The 24,623-nt window shown below is 43.5% G+C and overlaps 1 protein-coding gene across 3 annotated transcripts in view; it reads right to left on the bottom strand.

Annotated features, from left to right (window-relative positions):
* Nucleotides 1-1,361: 1,361 nt before the first annotated feature.
* SNX24 (sorting nexin 24) overlaps nucleotides 1,362-24,623 on the bottom strand; it is a 156,008-nt gene continuing 132,746 nt past the window's right edge. The window contains exons 4-8 of one of the 3 annotated variants that reach the window (XM_032844337.1): nucleotides 10,514-10,608; nucleotides 8,842-8,874; nucleotides 8,282-8,346; nucleotides 2,825-2,888; nucleotides 1,362-2,055 (exon numbers count right to left, since the gene is read on the bottom strand). In XM_032844337.1, the coding sequence (XP_032700228.1) occupies nucleotides 1,965-2,055; nucleotides 2,825-2,888; nucleotides 8,282-8,346; nucleotides 8,842-8,874; nucleotides 10,514-10,608 (348 nt within the window). In that variant the 3' untranslated portion in view covers nucleotides 1,362-1,964. The other 2 variants (XM_032844343.1, XM_032844350.1) reach the window with 2 other exon arrangements.

Here is a 24,623-nt window from a genome sequence, read left to right as displayed (position 1 = left end):
CCACGTTCTATTAAAAAAGGGTGGGGGGAAGGGGTTGGAACATGTACACTAAATGTCCATTATTTGTTTACATGTGGATGAACTCTCCCTGCAAACACACACCTAAACTAAGCATAGCGGCTGCTTGTGGCCGGAGCGGGAGTGGGAATACAGGAGACAGGGTGGGAGATTTTCCTTTTCTATAGATCCTTTCATATGCTACTACATGTTTAACTGTGGAAATATAGTCCGTCGTCTTTCCAATGTCCATTCCCGAACTTCACCGACCAGGAAGTTCCAGCCCCTTCCAGACTCCCTTGAAGATGGGCATTGATACAAGATTCTAATGGACGTGTGTTCATGAGATAAGAGTAGAAGATGGAAGTAGGTGAACACCATCTTCCCACTGCGTAGGGCTGTAGTTGTGGGCAAGCAAGGCCATGGGGGTTCAGAGGCAATGGTGGTGTAGGTGGAATCAGTTGGACACTGTTCCAGGCCCAGGCCCCAGCTTCCTGGGTACCGCTATGAGGCATTTAAGGTGGTCGCAGTGACTTCCTGAATTCCTGAACTTGTTGGTAGCTGGATCATAGGTGCAGTGGTGTTTTTTTTTCTTTATCTCAGCAGCTCCAGGAGCAGCCTCCTAATTCCTCCTGAATTCAGCCTCCCTGAATTCCTGCTTAAGGCAGAGGCTGTAGCTCTCCTGGCAGGTAGAGTACCAGATGTTGCTGGAGGATTCCAGAAGTCACTCCTGAATTACCTCCTAGGAGTTCACTCTCCTCATCCTTCCAAAAGATTCTACAAGCATCCAGTTTCTTATAAGTCTATTCTGCTTGAAATACCTACTGTGGCCTCTATTTCCTATAATGGAATTGAAATGGAATACGAAATTACATATTAAAAATTATTAAATAATAAATAAAAGTCATCGCTAAAAAAAAAATCCTCAGAAGAGATTTCCTGAGCAGCGTGCCTCCAAAAATGCTTGTTTTTTATATTTAAAAAAATTCCTGGGGTGCCTGGGTCCCTCAGTTGGTAAAGCATCTGCCTTGAGCTCAGGTCATGATCTCTGGGTCCTGGGATCAAGTCCCTCGTCGGGCTCCCTGCTCAGCGGGGAGCCTGCTTCTCCCTGTTTGTGCTCTCTCTCTCCCTCTCTGTCAGATACATAAATAAAATCTTTTAAAAAATCCTGCCCTCTTTGTAAGTCATCACCTATTGAATGAGTACCTATTAGCTTAAAGATGAGGTAACTTAATACTTAGATTAGAAATAAGCTCCTATGAGTATGTGAGAAGTTGTGTGTGTGTGTGTGTGTGTGTGTGTGTATAAAAAGACAAGACATAATTTGTGTTTCCAATAAAATCCTAGAAGACAAATTCAAACAATTCTTGTTCTTTGTTTTTATTTAACTCAAAATAGCTAACAACAAAACATTTAAAAAATATCTCCCACACATGAGTATTCAGTTATTTTTGGTTCATGACACTAGATTACAGAGTCCTTGCCTGTTTCTAGCATGAAGTAACACATCTATCATAAACGTTATCTCTCAAAGTCCGCAGCAGGCTTGAAACCCGTATATTTAGATCCTAACCAAAAACCATGATTTAGTTATTCATTTTGAACCCAAATATTTTTCTCCCACACAGATGCTTAGTAAAATGAATAACCATAAATAGGCTAACTATTAATCAGTTTTCGATGAAATGCCCCCATACAGCACATACTTATATAAAGTCTGTATATATGCTTTTGTCCTTTACTACTGAAAATATGAATGTCAGTGAGATGTACAGTGGGGTCAGCTCATTCGTTGAACTTACATCAATTCCACATAGGAGGTCAGCGAAAAGGAAACAATAAGGAAAATAACAATGAATCCCATGAAAATCTCACCAGTTGAATGAAAGAGTAAACCCTGATGAGGGTGGAAGAACCTTGAGGAAACCAAGTGCTACCACTGTGGCATCTCCTCAGGTAAAGTTAGTTCACGTCGGTCTCTCAGAAGACAAGCATCCTGGAGGGCGCAGGGTGACTGATTCTAGTGTTGAAAGGTATGCAGTTCTAGGCAACATGGCCCTAAACGAACACTGACAACGTCAAATGGTCTTCAATGGAAGAAACTGTCCTTTCTTCCAATACCGGAGGAAAACCTGGTTGTGTCGGATGTGCAGATTTCCAATATGGTGTCTTTTGAAACGGCTGTCAAGGAGGCGTTCTCCACGTTCCATTTCATCTTAGGTCCTGACACTAGAAGCTAAGCCCCAGGTATGAAGCAACTCCACTGCCGTGTGAATCGCAATAACAAGAGTCTTAAAAATGCCCTAACGTCGTCAGCATAGTTTAATTTCCAGTTTAGTTCCGTCCTCACACCGAACACAGGCTGTTTCTGTGACCCTCCCGTGGAATGTACCTATCACTGACCGAGAAAAATCTCATGATGAAAAGACCAGTGTCCTAAAAATCTGAACAACAACAAAAAAAGCTACCAAAGCAGATTGGTCTCAGCCATGCTTCCCGATAAGATGTTCAATCAGCAAACAGTGCAACTAAAGCAGAGTAACTTCTGTTTTGTTACACTTGCCCCTCCCCGCCACCGCCTACAATTTCGAAACTGGCAGTTACCTTCTACGTCTCAAACACTTGGCCTTAACCTCAGCACCGCCCAGGTTCAGGTTCTATTTTTAAAAGCACCATTCTAATGGAAATGTCCCTGCCCTGCCTTAAGCTGAGGCTGTGAATTTGACTGTGAGCTAGAGCTGTTATGTCATAGAGTTTAGGTTAATTTGGCAGATATCGATTTCCGTGAAACCCGCTTCAGCTTCTTCTAGCCATGGAGGATTTCTACCTGGGCTGTAGATGGGGGTAAAATACCCCATGGAGGACCCCTTCAATAACCACATTTGGAAAATCTGAAAAAAAAAAAAAAAAAAAAAAAAAGGAAAACAGCTTTTCTTAGGCACAGCAGTAAAACGCAACGACCGCATTCTGCAGACCAGTACAGGGTGAGGCCCCCAGCAACTCGGGGACCCGAGTCACCCTGCAGCCTGCTCTTGCTGAGGACACGCTATCTGTCATGTCGCCGCGGCCGAAAGCCGCTTGGGTGCGCGACCAGGCTCTCCAGGAATGCACGGCCAGATTTGTAGCTTATTGATTTAGGGGATGTTCTAATGGTTAATGCTGCTAGGCCCCAGCTCTTTATCTGAATGTTTTCTCACACGGAAGATGGATTACACTGGCAATTCAATTTCTAACAAAATCTCAATATACTTGAAGGAATTCCAAGATTTCTACTGGGAATACTTGGCTGCAGTTTTTCCACTGTGGTTTACAGCAGCGTTCAGTCCAAGCTGTCCTGAGGACGGTCATTCCGTGGCGCACGCGTCCAGGGAGCAGGAGGAATGGGGGTGGTCTTCCTAACTGAAAAGGGCACACTTCTGAAGAAAGCCATCCTCGTCAGGAAAAATACGAATGGATACTTTGCACAGGGGACCCCCCAACCATCACATGACCCAGAGGTTCAATTTCTCAACTTCAATCTGCAGGTAATTAATTCTATCTAGGATTTACATGAAAGCCCACCACTTTCAATAAATATCGTTATTATGCAAGGAAATTAGGTGGTCCAATACTTGCAGACAGAAACTAGGACACTCACTTATGAACCCAACCTCTGTACAGTGCCTACTACATAAAGCCATGTACAAAGGGAGGGCAGAAAGTTTCTCGGGGGAGCAAGCCAGGCGGCCAGTCTGAGGGAGGAGGGAGCCAGGAAAGTTCAAAGACTGGAATGGAGGTTAGTGTTGATAAGAGAGTGAGGGAGGAAGCCTGAGGGCATGCAAGCCCAGAAATTCTGGCTTTGTCTGAAAAGCAGGGAGAACCACCAGCAACCCCCCCCACACACACACACAGGATTTTAAGCAAAGTGACAGAGAACTGAATCCTGTTTGGCAAAGATGGCTCTGGCTGCCACTCAGAATACATGGAGACAAGTTCAAAGTGGTGGTGGGTTCCCTGTGAGGAGTAAAGGGAAGTTTCCTAGCAGTACCTGCCTGAAAGGTGGTTGTACAAATTGGAGGGTGAAGCAAAGCACTTGAACCTGTGCTGGGCATATGGTTAGTACTTGCTACCGTCACGTACCAAGTACTGTCTAATCACTGGGAAGAGAAGTAAGTAATAGTCCCTGCCCATACCATGGAATTTCCACGCTAGGAGGGAGATAAGCAAATGAACACACACACAAGATATGCCTAAAACATATCTTCAGTACACAAGCAGCTCAATGACTTCTGGGTGATGATGCTCGATTTCTTAGTTGTTTGCTTTAATCCAGCATGAAACAACATAATTTTCCATACAATGTATCTTTAATAATCTGTAGCAGGACTTAAACCTATATATTTTTTTCAACCCAATTAAGAGCAATGATTTTCCAAAGTTCATTTTAATTTTAAAAGAATTTCTCCCCCACAGAAGTGTACTGAAACCAAGAGCCGTCAATGGAGATATTGATCAATTTTCAATTAGATGCCCAAAGAGAACACGTCGACGTGTGGGTATTTATTCTCTGCCAGCCAAAACATAACAGTTTGTTTGAAGGTTAGTGTGATGACATCATCAGCATCTTCAGCTTAAAGGAATTTAAGTAAGTTTGGGGGAAAAGGACGAAAAGGGGAAAATACCATTAATTACTCTGAGTAATGCTATACCACCCGAATAGGTCAAGCATTGGTTTAAGCTCAAGGGGAGGGGTGCCGGGGTGGCTCAGGCGGTTAAGCGTCCGACTCTTGATGTCGGCTCAGGTCGCCATCCTGAGGTCGTGACATGAAGCCCTACATCAGGGTCTACGCTCTGCACCGACTCTGCTTGAGATTCTCTCTCTACCCCTCCCCCTGCTCGAGCCTGCTCTCTTTCCCTCTGTCTCCCAAATAAAGAAATAAGTCTTCAGAAGGATAAATAAAGGGGAAAACTGAAGCAGGGCGCGAGGCTTGAGGGTGAGGAGACGGGACGGTGAGGAAAGACCTCTGCAGGCAGATACCAGGGGAAGCAGGATGCGGTGGCCATGCGCGAGGGTGGCCAGGCGAGGGGCATTCCCGGCAGAGGGAAGATGGCTGGCAAAGGCCAGCTGTGTTTATGGTCCAGCAAGTGCTGAGCAACTAGCAGAGCCGGAGATTCAGAAGGTGAACATGACAGAGAGAGAATAAGGGAACCATGTGGGTCATCACGACAGTAAAGGAAGGAAATGATCCACGTGAATGGAACAGAGGTGTTTTATGACAAGGTCCACTGACTGGGGGCCAATGAGCAGATTATCAGAGGTCATTTTCTCCCTCATCTGTTCCACTCCATTCTACGCTTTGGATTTTGGTTTTGTCACATGTATGATTTTAATTCCGTGTCCGCTGTTACATGAAAACTGCCCTGGCCTTTGTTTCCCATTGAGAGGGGATGACAAGGAATGTGATTTAGGAAAGATTTACTTGTCGTCTTTTGTTGGTTCTCATTTATGCTGGTAAACACTTACGTGGACCTTTAAAAAAAAAGGCAATGGGATTGGGGCGGGGGGACTCCTGAGAGCCCCCTGAGAGCAGAGCGGGCAAAGGCTCTCTCAAGCTGCTCCTGGAAGGTGCGGAGGCAGTGCCCTTGTGGGGACGAGAAGAGGGCTCAAGGAGGTGGTGGGGGAAACAGCAGTGCCCTGAGGGGGAATGGAGTGCACACCTATGAGATGAGACCCTATGAGACCTATGGAGTGCACACCTATGAGACCCAGAAAGAAGTTGGCAGAGCGTAGGAGGGAGTCCTCTTAGAAGGGCTGTGAGAGCCTGGTAGAGTCAAACTCAGAGAGAAAGTGGGGCTGGAAACCCAGGACGGTGTCCCAGCTACACACACAAGGCCATCAAGACCACAAGTAAGGAGTTGATCCGAAAGAAAGCCAAGGAGAAGACAAGAGGGTCTATGATAGCCCGCCAGTAGGCTGCCCGGGATGGGCAGAAAAGTAGGAGAAGGGAGAGAGCGGTCAACGGTGGCCAAAGATGACGGGAGGTCTGATGAAAGCTGATGGAAAATATCCGGAGTGTAGCCATGCCAGAGATGATGCTGGGGACCAGCGCAAGAGCTGTTCCGAATTCCCCTGAGAAATTAAAACTCAGGCCAAAGAGCCTATGTTCAGAGAAGACTGATTATTTTATAGGAGGATAGCATCTGACTGTCAGTTCACCTGCGATGGTATTTCCACAATCAGAATCCTCTGGAAGAGTACCCCCACGTTTTGTTAAAAGGCCTAAATAACCCAGAAATGTGATGCCAGTAAAACTGACCTCTCGATTAGATGCTTAAGATCTGCAAGAGCCTATCAGCCGCGTCACGCTGGTAAGACAACGGGAATCCGACTCAGGAAGGTGGGTTAGCCAAACTGCACCAAAACCAGATCTGGTGCCCGGCCCTCCCCAACCTGGGGCCATCCTGTCCATAAAACCCGTGATTCCTGTGTCCTCTCTGAACACCTATCCCCCATTTGCGTGAGTCCTCCGTCCACGCCAACGTTCTACTAACGATCCCTACTTTTGCCCTTTCTAGCTCCAGATATCTGCCCCTTGAGTTCCTTCTTCCCTAAGTGCCTCCTGTTCTTTGTTGCCCACCAGGGGCACAGCACACGCAGCTCAGTCAGCAGGACGACGCGGACTCAAGGATCATAAAACGCCTTCCTTGACCCCTGAGCACCCTGGCCACTATGCTTCACAGCGATCGTTCCGTGCTCCCCACCTCCACAGGAGTGTCGGGCCAATGCCAGAAATTTCTGACCGTTCGTAATACCTGCACAGAGTACTGTACCATACGGGGCACTGGTAGAACATGCTCCGAAGAGCAAGAGAATGCTTTACAGAACATCGCCCATTTCATCTAGCCTAGCTTACGTGAGGCAACATTTTGTTGACCTAAAGTCAACTGATATAATATGCTCTTTTTTTTTTTTTTTAAAAACATGGGAAGCAAATGCTAGAGAAAGGCAATTATGTCTTATGGAAAGGGCTGTACAGGGAACATACTCTGAGAACATATTCCCATATTGCAAAGAAATGTCCGCTCTCTCAGATCAGGGCGCTAGGAATGGTCCCTCCATGGAGCTGGGCTGGGTCCTGGCTGGCCTTCTTCATGCTGCCAGCTAAGTCACTGATCTCCGTGTACACGCCGTTGCCACAGATTGGTCCCCTGTCTCTTGCTGGTGATAGGGTTTTATTGTCAGAATGTAGGAACGGTTTCAACAAATCATTTATCTACTGCCATTGAGTTGCTCTGCTATTTAGTCACTCCCACGATTAAGGGCTGAATGTTCAATCAACGTAAAGAAATTAAGCACCAAGGGGTCTGCCCATCAGCCATGTGACACCAGGCAAGTTGGGGACCTCCTGGGGCTCCAACTCTCTTATTAGCCAATGAGGATACCCACCTTGCCTATTTTATGAGGCTGTTAAAAAATTAAAGGAGTAACATCTGAGAAGGTACTCATGAAGAGGTGTAGAGCAGGACATTTTGAGAGGAACTCTGAAGAATTCAAATTTCTTGGCATAAAGAGAGGATCCAGGCTAAAATATTGATTACAAGGGCACCTGGATGGCTCAGTGGGTTAAAGCCTCTGCCTTCGGCTCAGGTCATGATCCCAGGGTCCTGGGATCGAGCCTGCATTGGGCTCTCTGCTCAGCGGGGAGCCTGCTTCCTCCTCTCTCTCTCTGCCTGCCTCTCTGACTGCTTGTGATCTCTGTCTGTCAAATAAATAAATAAAATCTTTAAAAATAAAATATTGATTACCTGTGTGCATAAATTCATTATATTTAAGTATATAACTTCTAAAAATACACAGCTGACCATCTAAGATGCTATAACCTAAACAGAAGTAAAGATATACATGTAATATAGATACACCGCTTTGGGGAAAAAGCATTAAAAAAAAAAAAAAAAAAAGAACCAGAGCCTTAGACTCAAATCTTATCATCTGGATAAAAACAAGCGGAGACCAAAATATAACACCACCAAAAACAAAAATAAAAGAAAAGCCAATAAATATCTTTCCTCTTTGTTACTCTCATTCAAAACTGCCTGGTCAGATAGAAAGAAAAATCACATTTCGTGCGGAAAGGCCTGCCCCAATTAAAATTCTGAATGTCTCCTACACCAAGAGCGCTGGTTTATTGGCAGATTATTAAGCCCTGGACCAATGTCACTCTGTTAGACCTGTATTAAAAACGTGGTTTATGTGGTGCAGGGTCAGATCAGTAAAGAGCTGTTAGCAGATGACAGGTTTGATTACCGCTGGCTGCAGGCAAGACGAATGGATCCCTGAGGAACAGCAGCACCGGCTGGTGGGACAGTTTGCTGGAAAGGTCAAGAACAGGCATGTCAGCATCAGGGGACGACGGTAAACAGAAAACACTACAAACTAGCTTTGAGGGGATCAAACTGCTGTGTGGGGACATCTCAAGGTCTATGTATCTCACCGTGTGGGTGAATAATAGTGAGCAGGGTAATAGGGAACAAACCAGCCCTGCGCTCACCTTCTCAACATCTCTTTGTGGAATCTGAGACTGGTATACCATCGATTTGACAAATCACTGGTGAAAAGTGCACCATCTCAGAGCACAATTATTGATGAATTAGTATTCTTAGGACTGGCATAAAACAATGTAGGGTTCGATATAACTGGTTACTTCTCTCACTTTCTATCACATATTTGTAAATCAACTGCCTAACAAATATTATCAAGAAGATTGTGACGGGATACACTTACGCCACAGTAATTCACCACTTAGCAAAACCACAGTCCTGTTTCTGGTTTTATGTAACTCTTGGTTGACTAGTATTAGTTCTTACCTTGATTCTTCAGATTCCGTCTCATCAAAAGATCTAGAATTTTTTTTTTAAAAGAAGAGGAAGACCATGTCAGTTGGGTAAAGGTTGTTGCAAGCCAAGGAAAAAAGAGTCAGTAGTCTTAAAGCTCTAAATTGGGAAACATTAGGAAAAGAGAGGTGTCTTGACAAAGCCACAGCATGACTGATACCTCATTCTAGGCTTGACCTTAGCCAAAAGGCCGAGAAGCGATTGTGATGCCTCATTCTAAAGAATCTAAGACCGCCATATTCTTGAACTTCAGTTTTCTTTTTCTTTTTTTTTTTAAGATTTTATTTATTTATTTGACAGACAGAGATCACAAGTAGGCAGAGGTAGGCAGAGAGAGAGGAAGGGAAGCAGGCTCCCTGCTGAGCAGAGAGTCTGATGCGGGGCTCAATCCCAGGACCCTGGGACCATGACCTGAGCTGAAGGCTGAGGCTTTAACCCACTGAGCCACCCAGGTGCCCCTGAACTTCAGTTTTCTTGAGGATCACTTACAAACCCTATGGTTTTACTTTCGGGCTTCTATAATGGAGATAAGATTTCACTCAGTCATTCCTAAAATCTCTTCTTAAAAACATTCCCCAAAGTCCTAGCAAATGCACTTCAAGTCAGAACAGGCCATGCGGACAATGCCTATTATTTGGTGAGCTCAGTATATAATTCTCACTGTGGGGTGAGTGGAAAGTGGCCTTGAGCAACACTGCCAGGGTGGGGGGGGGCGGGTTGGGGGGCTGAGGGTCTGCAGCCTTTCCTCCCGTAGACGGCCGGGTTTTAACCCGACGCTGGGTTTGGTCCCCATGACTGTCTTGTAGTTAGTGTGCATCCTTCGGGGGGCCCTGGAGGCGGCAGGAGGATGAACAAAACCCCCTCCCCTGCAAGAGTTTGCAGAGTCTTTGTAATGATGTGTTTCCCTATAAATGGATTTGATATGTCAGGGGTGATGCTGATGGCCTTCAGAGGCCAGCTCAACCTGAGCCAGGTGCCCAGAGCTGGGCAAGGGGCTTGTTTCAGAGTTCATTCTTTAGAAGAACACTTCCCAACTGATGGTGATAGCAAATGTCTGGTTCCTGGGACACAGGGACTGGGATCTACAGCCCCACATGAGAAGGTCCTGTGGGAGAGGCAGAAAGACAGCAGAGAAGAGAGCTCACGTGGGAAAGCCTGGGCTCTGCCAGCTACAAGATGAGAGATTTGGGGAAAGACACTTAATTCCTGTATCTCAGCTTGCTCAGGTCAACAATAAGGGAGTTGGCTAACATCATCTCCAAGGTCATTCACAGCTCTTAGAGATGTGACTGCACATGCATGGGTACCCACAAAAAAATATATTAGTCCCTCCATAGGCTATCTAGATTCAAAATTCCCACCATGTAACATCACTCCAGGAAGCAGCATATTTTAATAAGTCAATTCCTTAAGTCTAAACCTGAGCCTGCCATTTGGCCGCAATATACCGGTGAAGACCACAGAGGAATTCCTTTGATCACAGGCAGGGGGCGAGTGAGTGCTGTCCCAGCATAGAGAACGGGTGTGACCAGGCTGGCCCTTCCAGCACCACCCAAGGGTCGGGGGCGGTGGTTATTGGTTAGGCCAACTAGCAACTGTAGAGTAGTTTCAGATACATGTCCGATAGGGAAACAACGCCTCTTACCCACAACTCTCTGCCTTTGGTAGCGAGGGCAAGTGTCGCACGTTTAGGAAATCGAGGAACAGTTTGGGAAGCTCTTCGTTTTCCAAAATGACAGCCTGTGAAAGGAAAAAAGAGAATCTAAAAAGCGAAATTTACTAAGCAACCAATAATCAAATGAACTATGTCAAAAGTCATGACCACCCATCTCAGTTCTTACCAGCATCATTATCACAGTCTGTAAGGGTTGGTGGGGAGTGGTCCCCATCTCACCCACCAAGAATTCAGGAGACAGCCACACTCTTCAGTGTTCCCAAATACTCTTTTTTATCTATCCTCTCACCCAATCAGCATTTATGGATCATCTAGCACACATCAGATGCTGACTAGGAGGAAAGACAACTGGCCACCAGGTAGACAGAATTCTTGCCTTCACGGAGATTCTGATGAGAGGATTTTAAAAAACTGGGAGCATCAATAATACTGCTAAGAAACGTGCATCAAATTTTCCTTACTGGGTGATTAAGTGGTCTGGGGTGTGTGTGTGTGTGTCTACAAGAGACCACATTGTTTAAAAAATACTACGCATGGCTTTTTTAACTGGAAGATTTAGCCAAGATCCCTCGGCTATCACCGCTTTCGGCATTTGGATCAAGTGACATTTATGGCCATTTGGACAGCTCCACTTAAAGGGTCAGTAATAACTCTACCCCTAAGTGTAAATCAGCATATATACTTAAAAAAAAAATCTATACAGTTCTTCCATTTAGGGAGCTCTGTTAAAGCTCTGTTAAAGAGCTGGGACAATGGCATAACCATGCCTGCTCTTGGCTCTCCGAGTCACGCAAGTGCAAGTGCATTTTCATGGGTATCTGTTTTCAAAAAAGAGAGCCACAGTGTATGTTCTGATTAAACTGTCGCCCCTCTCTCCCACCACTCTCCCCCACCTTTTTTATTATTATTAATTTTACGAAGACCATGGAAAAACCATCGAAGATTGCATGATAGTCTCTGAAAGTAAGAGAATTATTTTCAAAGGTGATTTCTATCATTTACCGTGGTCCTCCTCCCACGTGTTGTTTAAAGAACGATGAGAAGGGATGCTGAGGCGTCACCCACACCGTGATCAGGCACAGCTATGCAGTGTGATGCATGAGGCACCAAGGACAAAAGGTCAAATTATGTATATTCTGATATATGTGATTCTATATAGCCTATTGCTTTCTGTCATAATTTACATACTGAGTGGTCCCATTTCTAGCGGAGTTATAAAATAGTTACCCAGTTCAGGACATGTGAATGGAATGAGGGAGGCAGGCTGAGCCCCAAGCTACACCAGCGCTCAAGCCTCCTGCTGTTCAGTTTCTGGAGAGGAGGCATCTGAAAACCCAGCTCTGTCTCAGTCTCTTCCTATTCCTTACCTAGCTGATTGTACCCACTGAGGCTTAAGGAAAGGCAATAGAAGGTAGGGAAACAAAAAAAGTTCATAAAATAGAAAAAAGCTCTTCTTCCTAGAGGTATGCTTTCATTACTATTTTCGCTGACCTTCTGAATTTCCATCTACTCGGGGAAATTTGGAGGGTGCCCATAGGTCATCATTTCAGTGCCCACAACTGGATTGTAAGAATCACTGTATATATGAAGCTCCAGGGAATTTTTGTCATAAAGTAAGTTGTAATGATTATCTCCATGTTTCTTGACATCGTTTACGAGAATGACACAACACCTATTTGAATAATAAAGCTTAATGTTGTAACAAAAACAGAGCTGTTCACCTAGGCAATAGTTTTAATTATGTGTACAAGTGGCAGCTTTCAGATTAAAAAAAAAAGGGGGGGTAACACTCTTATCTCCACCCCCACCTTTTAAAATAAATTAAATCAATAACAAGTGTGGGACACTTTTAATGACCTGAACTACTTAATTTCCAGGATCCTTAGACATGTCATCCATCACTGCAGTATGGAGGAAGACATCTCTTGAGTGTTCAAGGGGTTAGTTTGGTTTTATTAATGCAAGATTTAGGGAATTTTAACAAGGTGAATTGTTTATTTGCCTTGACAGATTGGCTTACAATGCACTGGCTACATCTACAGCATGATCATTAATGACAAAAGACAGGCAAAAAGCTGTTTACACTGCAACACCAGGATGGGAATTAATCCTGTCCAGCCTCCCTGAACAGAACACTCCAAAGAGATGATCACATTTTTTTAGGTAAGACATACTGGCAAAAAAAAAAAAAAGAAAAAAAAAAAAGAATATAGAAAACTCCAGAAATTTGTGAGCATTTTCATTAAATGTTCCCTGAAATTCTCAAATATTTTTCATAAGAGAGTCACCAATATGGATTTCAGGATTTACAGTTCGACTCTATTTATTTATTTGAGAGAAAGAGAGAGACCGAGATAGAGAGAGCACAAGCTGTGTGGAGAGGGAAAAGCAGGATCCCCACTGAGCAGGGAGCCTGCCCTGGGGCTCAATCACAGGAACCTGGGATCATGACCTGAGCTGATGGCGGACACTTAACTGACTGAGCCACCCAGGCGCCCCATCTTCTCCTGTTTCTTGAGAAGCTTTCCCTCAAGAAGATCCCTCCCTCTTAAAGCTGCACCCTGGTCCACTCCACCTTCTTGGGACCCTGGTCTGGTCTAACTGACCAACTTTATCTAACAGGTAAATAAATATAAACATATAATAAACAAAAATTTATATAAATAAATATAATAAATACAAATATATATAAATTATATTTTGAATATCAAATCCTATTTCCCCTTTGTCTTAGCTTGCGTACCGTGATTTTTTTATTAACCTTCACTCGTTAGTCATTTCCATTTTTTAGAGGCAAGATGGTGTAGTAGGAAGTACAGGGCTTTAGAGCCAGAGCTGGGTTCCCACACCCCCCGGCCACCTCATGGGGTCACTGTGAGGGTAAGACAATGTCTGCAAGAGTCTCTGGTGCACACTTAACATTCAATAAATGTTCACTGTTTCCTTACAATCTCTTCCTTCTATCAATCCTCAACAGCCTATTTTATCGGTTTTGGAAGTTTGGATTATTGTCCATCCAGCAAACAGGGCTTCCTAATCCTCTATGATTCATGGATCCCTTTGGAAAATGGATAAAAGCTGAGAATCTCGCTGGCTGAAAAATATGCATCCATACATAATTGTGCTGACGGTGGCAGAGGGTTCAAGAGCCCTGACAGCCCCGCCAAGGACACCTGCTTTCAGCTCCAGTGCGGCAGCAACACTGCTGGGCACCCTCTTTGCTTGGCCTGGCACCTGAAGCCCTCACTGCCCGGCTTGTGCTGGATGCCAGCCCCCCAAAGCCTTCCCGTTGTAGTTTTCTATCTCTCTGTCAATTACAACCCCACTGGAGTATGCGGTGCTTTGTGACTGGAATTCATTAGTGTTTTCAGCCCCGGGCTGTGGTTGAAAATATGTGTCTGGCCGGAGGGTACCCGGCTACAGGATTCTTTCTGGTAGGTCAAAAATCTACTACTGCATTGAATTTAGACAGTCAATCATATTCATGGCTGCTGTGCCTTCCATATGAGATTCTAGAATTTAACAATTGGTAGGGTTGACGGTTCCCAAAGTTAGCAAAACATGGAGAAAATATTATTTAAACTCTATCACTGCCAGGGGGCCCCTAGGTGGCTCAGGTGGTTGAGCAACTGCCTTTGGCTCAGGTCATGATTCTGGAGTCCCGGGATTGAGTCCCGCATTGGGCTTCCTGCTCAGCGGGGGGTCTGCTTCTCCCTCTGACCTTCACTCTCTCATTCTCTTTCTCTCTCTCTCAAACAAATAAAATCTTTTAAAAAAAATAAAATAAAATAAACTCTATCACTGCCAGGTCAGAGTCCAGCCGAGGAGGCACAAGTACCCTACATTTATTAGAAGAGCATTCGGAAACACAGGGCAGTGATGGGTCCCACACTGTCTAATCAATTAACTAATGGTAGAGTTCTGACACTAGATCCAACTTTGGACCCATGGCTGGGCGACTAATTTATATAGTAAAACATCAGAATTCAAAATGAATATGACCAATTCGAGAAAAAAAAATATCGGAAAAAAATCCCATTAAATTAAATTTTACAGGTGTTAAGTCCTGGGTCAAATACTACATGAGGCAGAATTAAGTACCCAGGCATGAGATGAAGAGTAGCTGTTTATATACAAGTGTTGTTAGTCTCAAGCGGTAGGTCAGCAAGAAGTGTTGCTTCCGGAAGGTATAGAAAAATGAGCTGAGCAATCCTCTTGCTCCACTTAATGCAATATTATCTGGCCCCCAAAGAAAGAGAAATAAGAATAAATGCAGTAAGGCCTACAGGGGAGCAATGAAAATGAAAAGAAAATTCAAAATCGTTTCTGTTAGAAAAGGTCACCCCAACAGCAGGTACTGAGCATGGAATGAGGTGTTCCAGGGCCCAGGAGCATGGTCTTTTAGTTAACTAATGTTTTTTAAGGAGAGTGGAGATTTTCAAAGCTGTTGGGACAGTAAGAAAGGAATGTCCTAGCCAGCAAAGAAGGTGTCTATATCTAACTGAAGCCATTGCAAAAAAACAAGAGAAAGTCTCCCATGTACGGGAAAACCTGCATTGCAAGAGCTTCTAGAAAAGCCTGGGTTCTGGGTTGCCTGAATGCCTCAGTCGTTAAGCATCTGCCTTCAGCTCAGGTCATGATCCCACGGTCCTGGGATCGAGCCTGCATTGGGCTCTCTGCTCAGCTGGAAGCCTGCTTCTCCTTATTCCACTCCCCCTGCTTGTGTTTCCTCGCTTCCTGTTGTCTCTCTCTGTCAAATAAATACATAAAATCTTAAAAAAGAAAAAAAAAAAAGCTTGGGTTCTGAATGTCTTTTAGTTGCTCTTTGATACACATGCACATGGGATAAGCGAGAGAGCGAACAGAAGAATGCATCAAAGAAATTTCCATGTTTATCCCTTGGGAGTAATGTAGACTAAAAACCAGGTTATTATTATTATTATTATTAAGATGCACATGAGAAATGGGGTTAAATAAAGAACTGTAACAAGTGTGTGATATACTATATAACAGACTGTTATTACTGTATCCAACTCTGATAAACATTAAAACTAGGAAACGGTACCTTGTACCAAGCAAAAAATAATCATTATTCTTCATACAGTGTTACTTGCTTTCAAGATAATAAATGACTTTCCTTAAAAACATACCAGATATTCCTTCAGAAACATCACTCTAAAAGAATGCTGAAAAAATCTCCTGGTCTACAACAACATTTCCCAAAAAATTGCCTGGATGGGGGCAGAAAAACAGAGCATTTCTACCGGCATCCCCTGCAAGCTCAATGTTTACTCGAGGAGAAATGTCTTTTTTATTGAAAAGGTGCAATTATCATCATGTAACACAAATCACAAAATCCCGATTTTTCTACCTTATCAGCTTTATAAAATCATGTTCCCAAAGGATACCACTGATTAGTTGCACATGTTCTTTCTGTGACATCCCAAATACCTAATTGTCAGTTATCTTTTCTTCTTCAGTAAGTAAAATGCAGTCACAAAATTACAGAGGGACTGGTCTGCCTTAACCTTCGCTAGATGCCATCATGCAATGGAAAACACTGGTAAAATATCACAGGATAACGCCATCCGACAAGGGAGACATATAAACACTGTAATGATTTCCCACGAGTTTCCATTTTAGAAAATTGTCACTAAGGCGAGCATAAACGGTGACACGTGTCCACCGAGGACACGGTGAAATCGAACGCTGGCATTCTAGTTAGGTCCAAACCTACCCAGCAGCCAATTATAACAGGAACAGAACATCTTGTTGGAAACTTGGACAAGACCACTTTGCTAACCTTCCCAGATTGCTGCACAAAGCTGCATTCTTTTCACCGATTTGATCCTTTTATTCTCTCCTCAAAACAGGAAAGAAGAAAAACACACACACACACACACACACACATTTCTGCCCCATTGTCTATCAAGGATTGTTGCAAACTGTGGGGAACCTCTCTGTCACAACGGCCCAGAATGCTGAACCACGTCGGGAGGTTTTTCAGGAGTCTTTAAAGCCTTGTTCCTCTTCTACCTAGTTAGGTTTGAAATGCCCGATCGTGGAGGTGACAAAGTTCATGACGGTTTTTCCTCTGCCCACCAGGAAAGTTGCTTCCTAGCACACCTGCTTCAGAGGTGCAGCAAAGAACAGAGAACGAGAAAATCAATGCCTCCTCACTGAAGTAAGTGGGCGGTGGTGTCCCTGTCCTCAGGGACGGAAGCCTCCCGGTGCACAGAGCCTTTGCAGTCTGCAGGCTTCTGCTCACCCCCCGCCCCAGCCCTCACTCACAATCTCACCAAATGAACCACAGTAAGGTTATCAAAGGAATACTTTTAAAAAGTCAGATGGCCACCTAAAAGAAATCCAAATTATAGGTGGATCTGAAGAACGCCCCGTTCTTTCCTTCCATGTGTAGGTGAAACCATTGTTAAGATGCACCTAATTTTGGGGGCACCTGGGTGGCTCAGTGGGTTACGGCCTCTGCCTTCAGCTCAGGTCATCATCCCACGGTCCTGGGATCGAGCCCCGCATCGGGCTCTCTGCTCGGTGGGGAGACTGCTTCCCTCCTCTTTCTCTGTCTCTCTGCCTACTGTGATCTCTGTCTGTCAAATAAATAAATAAAATCTTAAAAAAAAAAAAAAAGATGCACCTAATTCTGTGCCTGGAAAAAAAAATGCACTATTCAATGAATTCAGCTGCTGTGGTTTCTTAGGGCTTTATGGTCTATCTTGCAAGGAATCTGAGGACCTGAACTAAAAGCTGAATGCTGACAAGGCCCTATATAAAATGGCAAAAAAAAAAAAAAAAAAAAAAAGGTCTGTGCAAAGAAATACTGTAATACGGCTCAAGACAGATTTGAAAGAAGAAATACCATTGCTGATAATATAGCTAAAAGGACAAAACTAATTGTGGAACAAGAGAAACGGAAACATCAACCATCTTTTGAGCTATTTTAATATCAAAATTTATGTTCTGTGTATTTCTGGAACATTTATCTAACACCTCCTAGGTCCAACCACTGGCGTGATGGTTGGCCAAAGAAACGTGGTCCTGCCCACTCAGGACGTGCGGTCCAGTGAGGAAAATAAACGGTGTTCAAATAACCACAGTCGTGAATGTGGGGTTACAAACTGAAACCAGGACTTCGCGGGGACGTAGCTAGCTGTTTTTTTAAACGTTCGTAAGGAAGCACTGTATGAACCCCTTGGGAGAAGGAATGCTTCCCTGGCAAGGTGATCCTGGAACTGGAGGATGAATGAGCTGATGCGTAGAGGGAATGGCATAGTTCAGACGCAAAGCCCAGGAAACTGAATGGTGGAACCATTGGTGGTATAAAAAATCCCATGGCCAGTGTGGCTGTGCCTGAGAAGACAATGAAGCAGGGCTGGAGAGGCTGGGCGGGGCTTCTGGGTCCTGTCAAGGATTTGGCTCTTGGTCCTCCATGGATTTAGGGGCAGTGAGTGGTGTTAGTGGTAAGCGGTGGCGGAGGGGGGGCGTACTGGGTATACGGGACATGATCTGAATGGTATGTTGACCAAGACTGAAATAGCAATAGTGCCCCATTCCCCCCCATGACCAGTGAGCACGTATTAAACCTGCTCTCTGGCTATGTCTAAACCACTTCTTAGTCAAGCCGTGGAGGTAATGTCAGTGACTGTTTTCATTTCTACTGGTACTTTTCTACGTCCGCCTCATCTGTTTTATTTTGATGCTAGCTCTTTCCCTATGCCTTCAATTATGTCACCATTTTAATTTTTGGTTTTCATCAAATTGTTCTTTCCTTCAAATTCTTGGGGTTTAATCCTGCTGTTATGTGTGCGCTGACTCTCAGTCACAGCTGTTTATTTCCTTCTGTGTTCTGTAGTTTTGGTTCTTGAGCTCATCTGTGGGACAGGTCAGCCCAGGTTCGAGGTATATCCTTTCTGAGTAGTTCTGTTTCTGCTCCTAGGAAACAGATCCCTGACTGGGATCCCTGGGATATCCTCAGCAAGGAGCCAATGATTATGTTAACTTTTTAGAATGGAAGTTATGAGACCCAGCAGATACTGAAAATATAAACCTTAAACTCTCATAAAACATGATTGGGAAGCATGAGGAAAACTTGTGCCAATGCTCAGTATATTCTTCTTAGGCCAGCGGTCTCTAAAGTAGGTTAGAGGCATGTGTGAAATTAAGGAAGATCATCAACTATGGTCCAGGAAAACAGGTATCAGACTTTCTATTTATTTGCACTTAACAAATAAAGAGATTTATCTTTTCTAATTTTTGATGTATGGATTCATAAAGGAGCACGGGTATATAAGTCATTATTAAATGTGCATATATGGCAGCATTGTGCTCAAATATATATTAAATGTGCATATATGGGAGCATTGCGCTCAAATATATATTAAATGTGCATATATGGGAGCATTACGCTCAAATATATATTAAATGTGCATATATGGGAGCATTGCATTCAAATATATATTGAACATTACGCTCAAATATATATATATATATATATATATATATATATTTTGTTGTTGTTGTTGTTTATTTATTTGTCAGAGAGAGAGAGAGAGAGACAGGTGTAGGGAGAAGCAAGCTCCCTGTCATGCAGGGAGCCCGATTCAGGGCTCAATCCCAGGACCCTGGGATCATGACCCAAGCCAAAGGCAGATGCTTAACAACTGAGCCACCCAGGCACCCCTCAAATATTTTTCTGATAAGGATCCTGGGCCAGGGGACCCTGCCCCCAACTGTAGCAAGTAGAGCTTGTAAGAGAGGGTGAGAAATAATCTATCCAAGCAACACTTCTGAAGTAGTCTACTGAGCTTATCTTTCCCTAAGGGTATGGCTCCATTACTGGAAATGCCCTTCCTACCTCTTTTCAACTGGGCAACTCCTGCCTGGCCTTCAAGTCACAGCTCCTGCATTACCTCCCTTAGGAAACTTTCCCCAAACCCTCCGTATGGGCTAAATTATCTTCGTGGAAAAAACAGAATCATTTCATGCGCTGTGATGATTAATAGTGGACTGAGTCATACTAACTTTCAAGAATTTTAACCTACCAAATAGGGAAATTTCCAAGGTGGTTTAAAACTACAATAATATTTATTTAATGCCTACTCTGTGCCAAGTTCCTTATCTTAGGTGATTTTCACAATACTGTGAGAGGCTATCATTGTCCAAATTCTATCAATGGAAAAATTGGGAGCTCGCAAAGGCTAAACACCTGTGCAAATTTTCTCAGAGGGCAGAGGGGCAGTCAGGATCAGCTCTCTAGCTCCAAAACTACTGCTCAACTGATGTCTCCATTCATTCATTCATTCACTCATTTATTCATTCCATAAGTATTTACTGACATTTACAGCATACGCAACAGCACTGTGCTGTTCTTTTCCTAGTGATTTTTTTCCTTTAGTGAATTCAACTAGAATCCTAGTTTTTCCCAATATATATTTTCCCACTGTATTTATAAATTTAATTTATCCCACAGATAAATTTAAAGGAGCCAATGAAATCGACTCCCTTAAAATACATTCCCGATTTTCCTTGGATTTTATGTGTATCTTAACATCTCAACTAAGTCTTACAAGTATACAAAAACTTGAAGAAAGGCAATAAATTCCATCAAATCTCTTCCCTATATTTAAACAACAACAACAAAACCTGAAAAAAAACAAAAGCATACTTCAAAAGGATCTGGCCTCATAACACTTCCAAATCTATTTGACAATCTGACCAACTCCATTCTTTTTTGACTGTTGAAAGACTTTAAAGCCACATTTTATGTACTTCTGACCCAACTACCTAGTTAAATGTTGAATAATAATGTGACTCAATAATAGATTACAGATAACAACAGAATTTTATCAGGCATTTCCCTGATGATCCAATAAAAACAAAACAAAACAAAACAAACAAATAAAACAAATTCTAAAAGCCATTATAAACTAACTTCTTACCTCTAAGGCCAAAGTTAAGACCACAGAAGTTATGAACACATTTGAACAAAACAGTGAATCACAAAGCAAACCAAAACAGATTTAGGAATTCAAATAATGGGGTCGCGGGGGTACAACACTCATTTAAATACAAATCAGAGGATATGCTTACGGAAAGGTGATCTTACTACTTTAAGGAAGTAGTAGTAATCAGAACTGGGCTTGTAAGATGTTGGCTGGAGACAGCCTCAGGAGACTGGTTTTTAATGAAAGATTTACAATTAGCATAGCCTCTGCATGTTGATGAATTGATGTTTTTAAAGTGTTTAAAGAGCTTGAAAACAATCCGCTCTCTCAAGTCCCGTCAATGTTCCTCCCACCACCTAGTTTATCCCTCTGATTTATTCAGCATTCTCCTTCGTCACATACTGTAGCCGCCCCAGCACTGGGGTTTTCAGGTGTTGGAGACAGATCAATGAGGGATTCCTAGGTCTCCACGTTCCTACGACACAGTAGTTCAGACACAGGGTACTGGGCAAGTATCTTTTTTTTGGTTTGTATGTCTACATGAAAACTCCTAATCTGATTATGTATCTGTCAAATAGTATACTGCATTGAATCTCCTGCTTAAATGCTACAGTTACTGTGTTACACTGAGTGTTTAATGGGAATTTCAGACCCGTGGATGAGCACAGCACGTGGTGCACGGAACTGAGCGGGAAGCCTGCATGGAAGTGAGCTTGAGCAGAGACTGCTCTGAGATGCAGGAACGGGTCCTCAGAGAACCGACACCAACAACGGAAAGTGGCCCTCGTGGACACAGCTCCAAGGTCCAAAGTTAAAAACACATCGAGGCAGCAAATAATAAAGACAGGGGGAAAGAGGCCCTTGACCTCTTGGCTACAACAACAAAAATTCAGTCAATAAAGCTGTTCACCTAAAACACACTGGTGGGTTAACAGAAGCCCAGTGGGACCACACCAAGGAAGACGCAATACAATAGCAAGAGCAGGAGAAAGGAGGCCTCTGTGGACATGGCTGTTAATCATTCACAGGACGTCCAAGTAACCCTGGTCTCAGCGTCCATGGAAAGAACTTCTCTATTCTAGCCCTTCTCCCAAATCTGACACCGAGAGAAATGTTCCCATATCTTAGAACTAAATTACAGATGTGTATTCAAGGACTCACATTCCACAACAAACACGGACCCTTTCCTGTAGATTTTCACATTACAGCAGGCATTTTCTGATAAACTCCAGGTATCCTCAGGAAGCAGTAACAGAATGATTGCATGGAAAGCTCCTCTACACTTAGGCAGAAACACGAAATCTCTGCTCAGTTTTCTGCCCCTGGAGGCCGTGGTTCAGACTGCCAGTTGCTACCCAAGATCCACTCTTCCCTTCTTCCTTATTAATGCACTGTCAGTTTTGGAGTGTGGGGGTGGGGAGGTGAAAATTAGCCAAGGTTAAAAAAGCAAACAACAATAACAAAAAACCATCACAACAGCCCTGCTCCCCAACATTTTCCAAAGTCCCTTGGCATGAGACAAAGACAGAGCCACGAAGATGCCAGTGGAAGCTGCTGGTTGAGAAAGATCCAAAAAGTGGCCCAAAAGTGAATGGTCAGGCTCTGCTCATCTCTCCACCCGCTTTCTCCCTCTTCTTCTCCTAAAACATGAGCATGAGCTCTGAGCTCAGCTGCCCTCTGATTATCGTGAGGGAGACACCAAAAGAATCAAGGAGATCCAACCCTTGATAATCTTGAGCCACTGAACCCAAACCCACAATTATCTACCATGGGTAGTGCTTGAGAAATAATATGCTTGAGAAAGATAAACCCCACATTTAGTTCGGCCCTTTTATTTGGGCTGATATCTGAGGTAGAATACAAGCTCTTGCTGATATAAACCTCTTACTTCTACAGATCATAAAGTCCTATTTTTGGCCCAGAGAACAGAGTCCTGGGTAGAATACTTTAAAGGGAAAACAGAAGAAAAGAAAAAAACCAACTCTGCTATGCTACCTTTAATTTGTTACTTCAGTACTGAATAGGAAAGGAAGGAAAGAAGAAAGGGAGGAGAAACAGCCAAGTGACCCCGATATTCTATTTTTAACTTACGACTTTAGAGAAGTCTATACCATATAGAACAGCCTATGAAAAATGAAAAAGCAATTAGGCTCACACATATATTGCACAATCTATAAAATGCAAGAAATGGACCAATATGTGAAAAACTTGTCTGCCTAACACAGCAGGTGCCAAGTACACATATTATGGAACAGGGAAGAAATCAAGCATATACCTAATGAGATGAAACTAAACAAAGAAAAACATAAGCTGATTATCCAGAAAAATATCCTACCAAATTGGGTCTATTAAACAAATCATAGGCACCATCCCTGTGGAAATGGAAAGTGTTTCATTAAACTTATTTTACAAAGGACTGTCCAAATCACTGTAGAATGAGCCACAGGGAATAATTTAGCATCGGCTGGTGGAAGAAAAATACAATTCTACTTAAACAGGTCCTTTTAATCACAAATTTTATGATCTTTTAACAGCTTTCTATTAAGAGCAATTAAAGGGAGATATTAATGATTTACACTAATACTCTAGCAGGTTGAAATGACCATATACATCTTCAAGCAGTTGGTATCTTCCAGATCTTAGCTAAGTTTGAGGGAAGAAGAGCTGACAGTTATTTCTCTGGTGTCCAAAGATAACACTTTTGCATTCGTTTCTTCTTGCTGCCCATGGTTTGTCCCTGATACAGATGTGCCTGAGGAAGGAGGCAGACATCAGTGGGGTAGGTGGAAATGCAGGAGGAGAAATGCAACACAGGGTGGGGGGGGGGCAAATAGAACAGAGGGACTGATGGAGACAACCTAGATACCTTCTCTGTCCTAGGCACTAAAAGCACACTAGCCAAGTTGACCAGCCATCCCAGGCTGTGGTCTACTCCACAACCCTCACCCCCAGATTGTCCCATAGGTGCCCCGAAAAAGGAGCCAGGGAGGTATCTGGGAGCAGCTGACAGGAAAGCTCCCATTTTTCTGTAAAACAATCTTTTGGGTGTGTTTCCACAAGGTTCGGCTAGGTGTGATCACCTGGGGACAGCCAATGATCAAGGGAAAACTACACCCATGATTTAACAGATACTCCTGAGAAGTGAGAATGAGGTAGTTTCAGTTTATGAGGACTGAATGCACTTCTAAACATGTATCTAAATTGTTTACAATTCAGATTAGGCAAGATTCTTGGGTGTTCTGTGCTTCAAGAGGGTCAATAACAGTATCTGTCTCGGGGTGCCTGGGTGGCTCAGTGGGTTAAAACCTCTGCCTTCAGCTCAGGTCATGATCCCAGGGTCCTGGGATTGAGCTCCGCACCGGGCTCTCTGCTCAGCGGGGAGCCTGCTCCCTCCCCACCCCCCCACCCCCACCACCTCTCTGCCTACTTATGATCTTTCTGTGTCAAATAAATAAATAAAATCTTAAAAAAAAAGCGCATCTGTCTCAACAAAGACATTAATCTCTTTGACCTCAGCCGCAGCAACTTCTTCCTAGAAACATCACCAAAGGCAAGGGAAGCAAGGACAAAAATGAACTCCTGGGATTTTATCAAGATCAAAAGCTTTTGCACAGCCAAGGAAACAGTTAACAAAACCAAAGGACAACTGACAGAATGGGAGAAGATATTCGCAAATGACATATCAGATAAAGGGCTAGTATCCAAAATCTATGAGGAACTTATCAAACTCAACACCCAAAGAACAAATAATCCAATCAAGAAATGGGCAGAGGACATGAACAGACATTTCTGCAAAGACATCCAGATGGCCAACAGACACATGAAAAAGTGCTCCACATCACTTGCCATCAGGGAAATTACAAATCAAAACCACAATGAGATACCACCCCACACCAGTCAGAATGGCTAAAATTAACAAGTCAGGAAACAACAGATGTTGGCGAGGCCGCAGAGAAAGGGGAGCCCTCCAACACTGTTGCTGGGAATGCAAGCTGGTGCAACCACTCTGGAAAACAGTATGGAGGTTCCTCAAAATTTGAAAATAGAGCTACCCTATGACCCAGCAACTGCACTACTGGGTATTTACCCTAAAGTTACAAATGTAGTGATCTGAAGGGGCA

The sequence above is a fragment of the Lontra canadensis genome, unplaced genomic scaffold (assembly GCF_010015895.1).
Source record: "Lontra canadensis isolate GAN:19392208 unplaced genomic scaffold, GSC_riverotter_1.0 scaffold4, whole genome shotgun sequence".
In the NCBI taxonomy this organism is placed as follows: Eukaryota; Metazoa; Chordata; class Mammalia; order Carnivora; family Mustelidae; genus Lontra; species Lontra canadensis.
The sequence above is the reverse complement of the archived record's forward strand: the minus strand, read 5'-3'. Positions and strand labels throughout refer to the sequence as shown.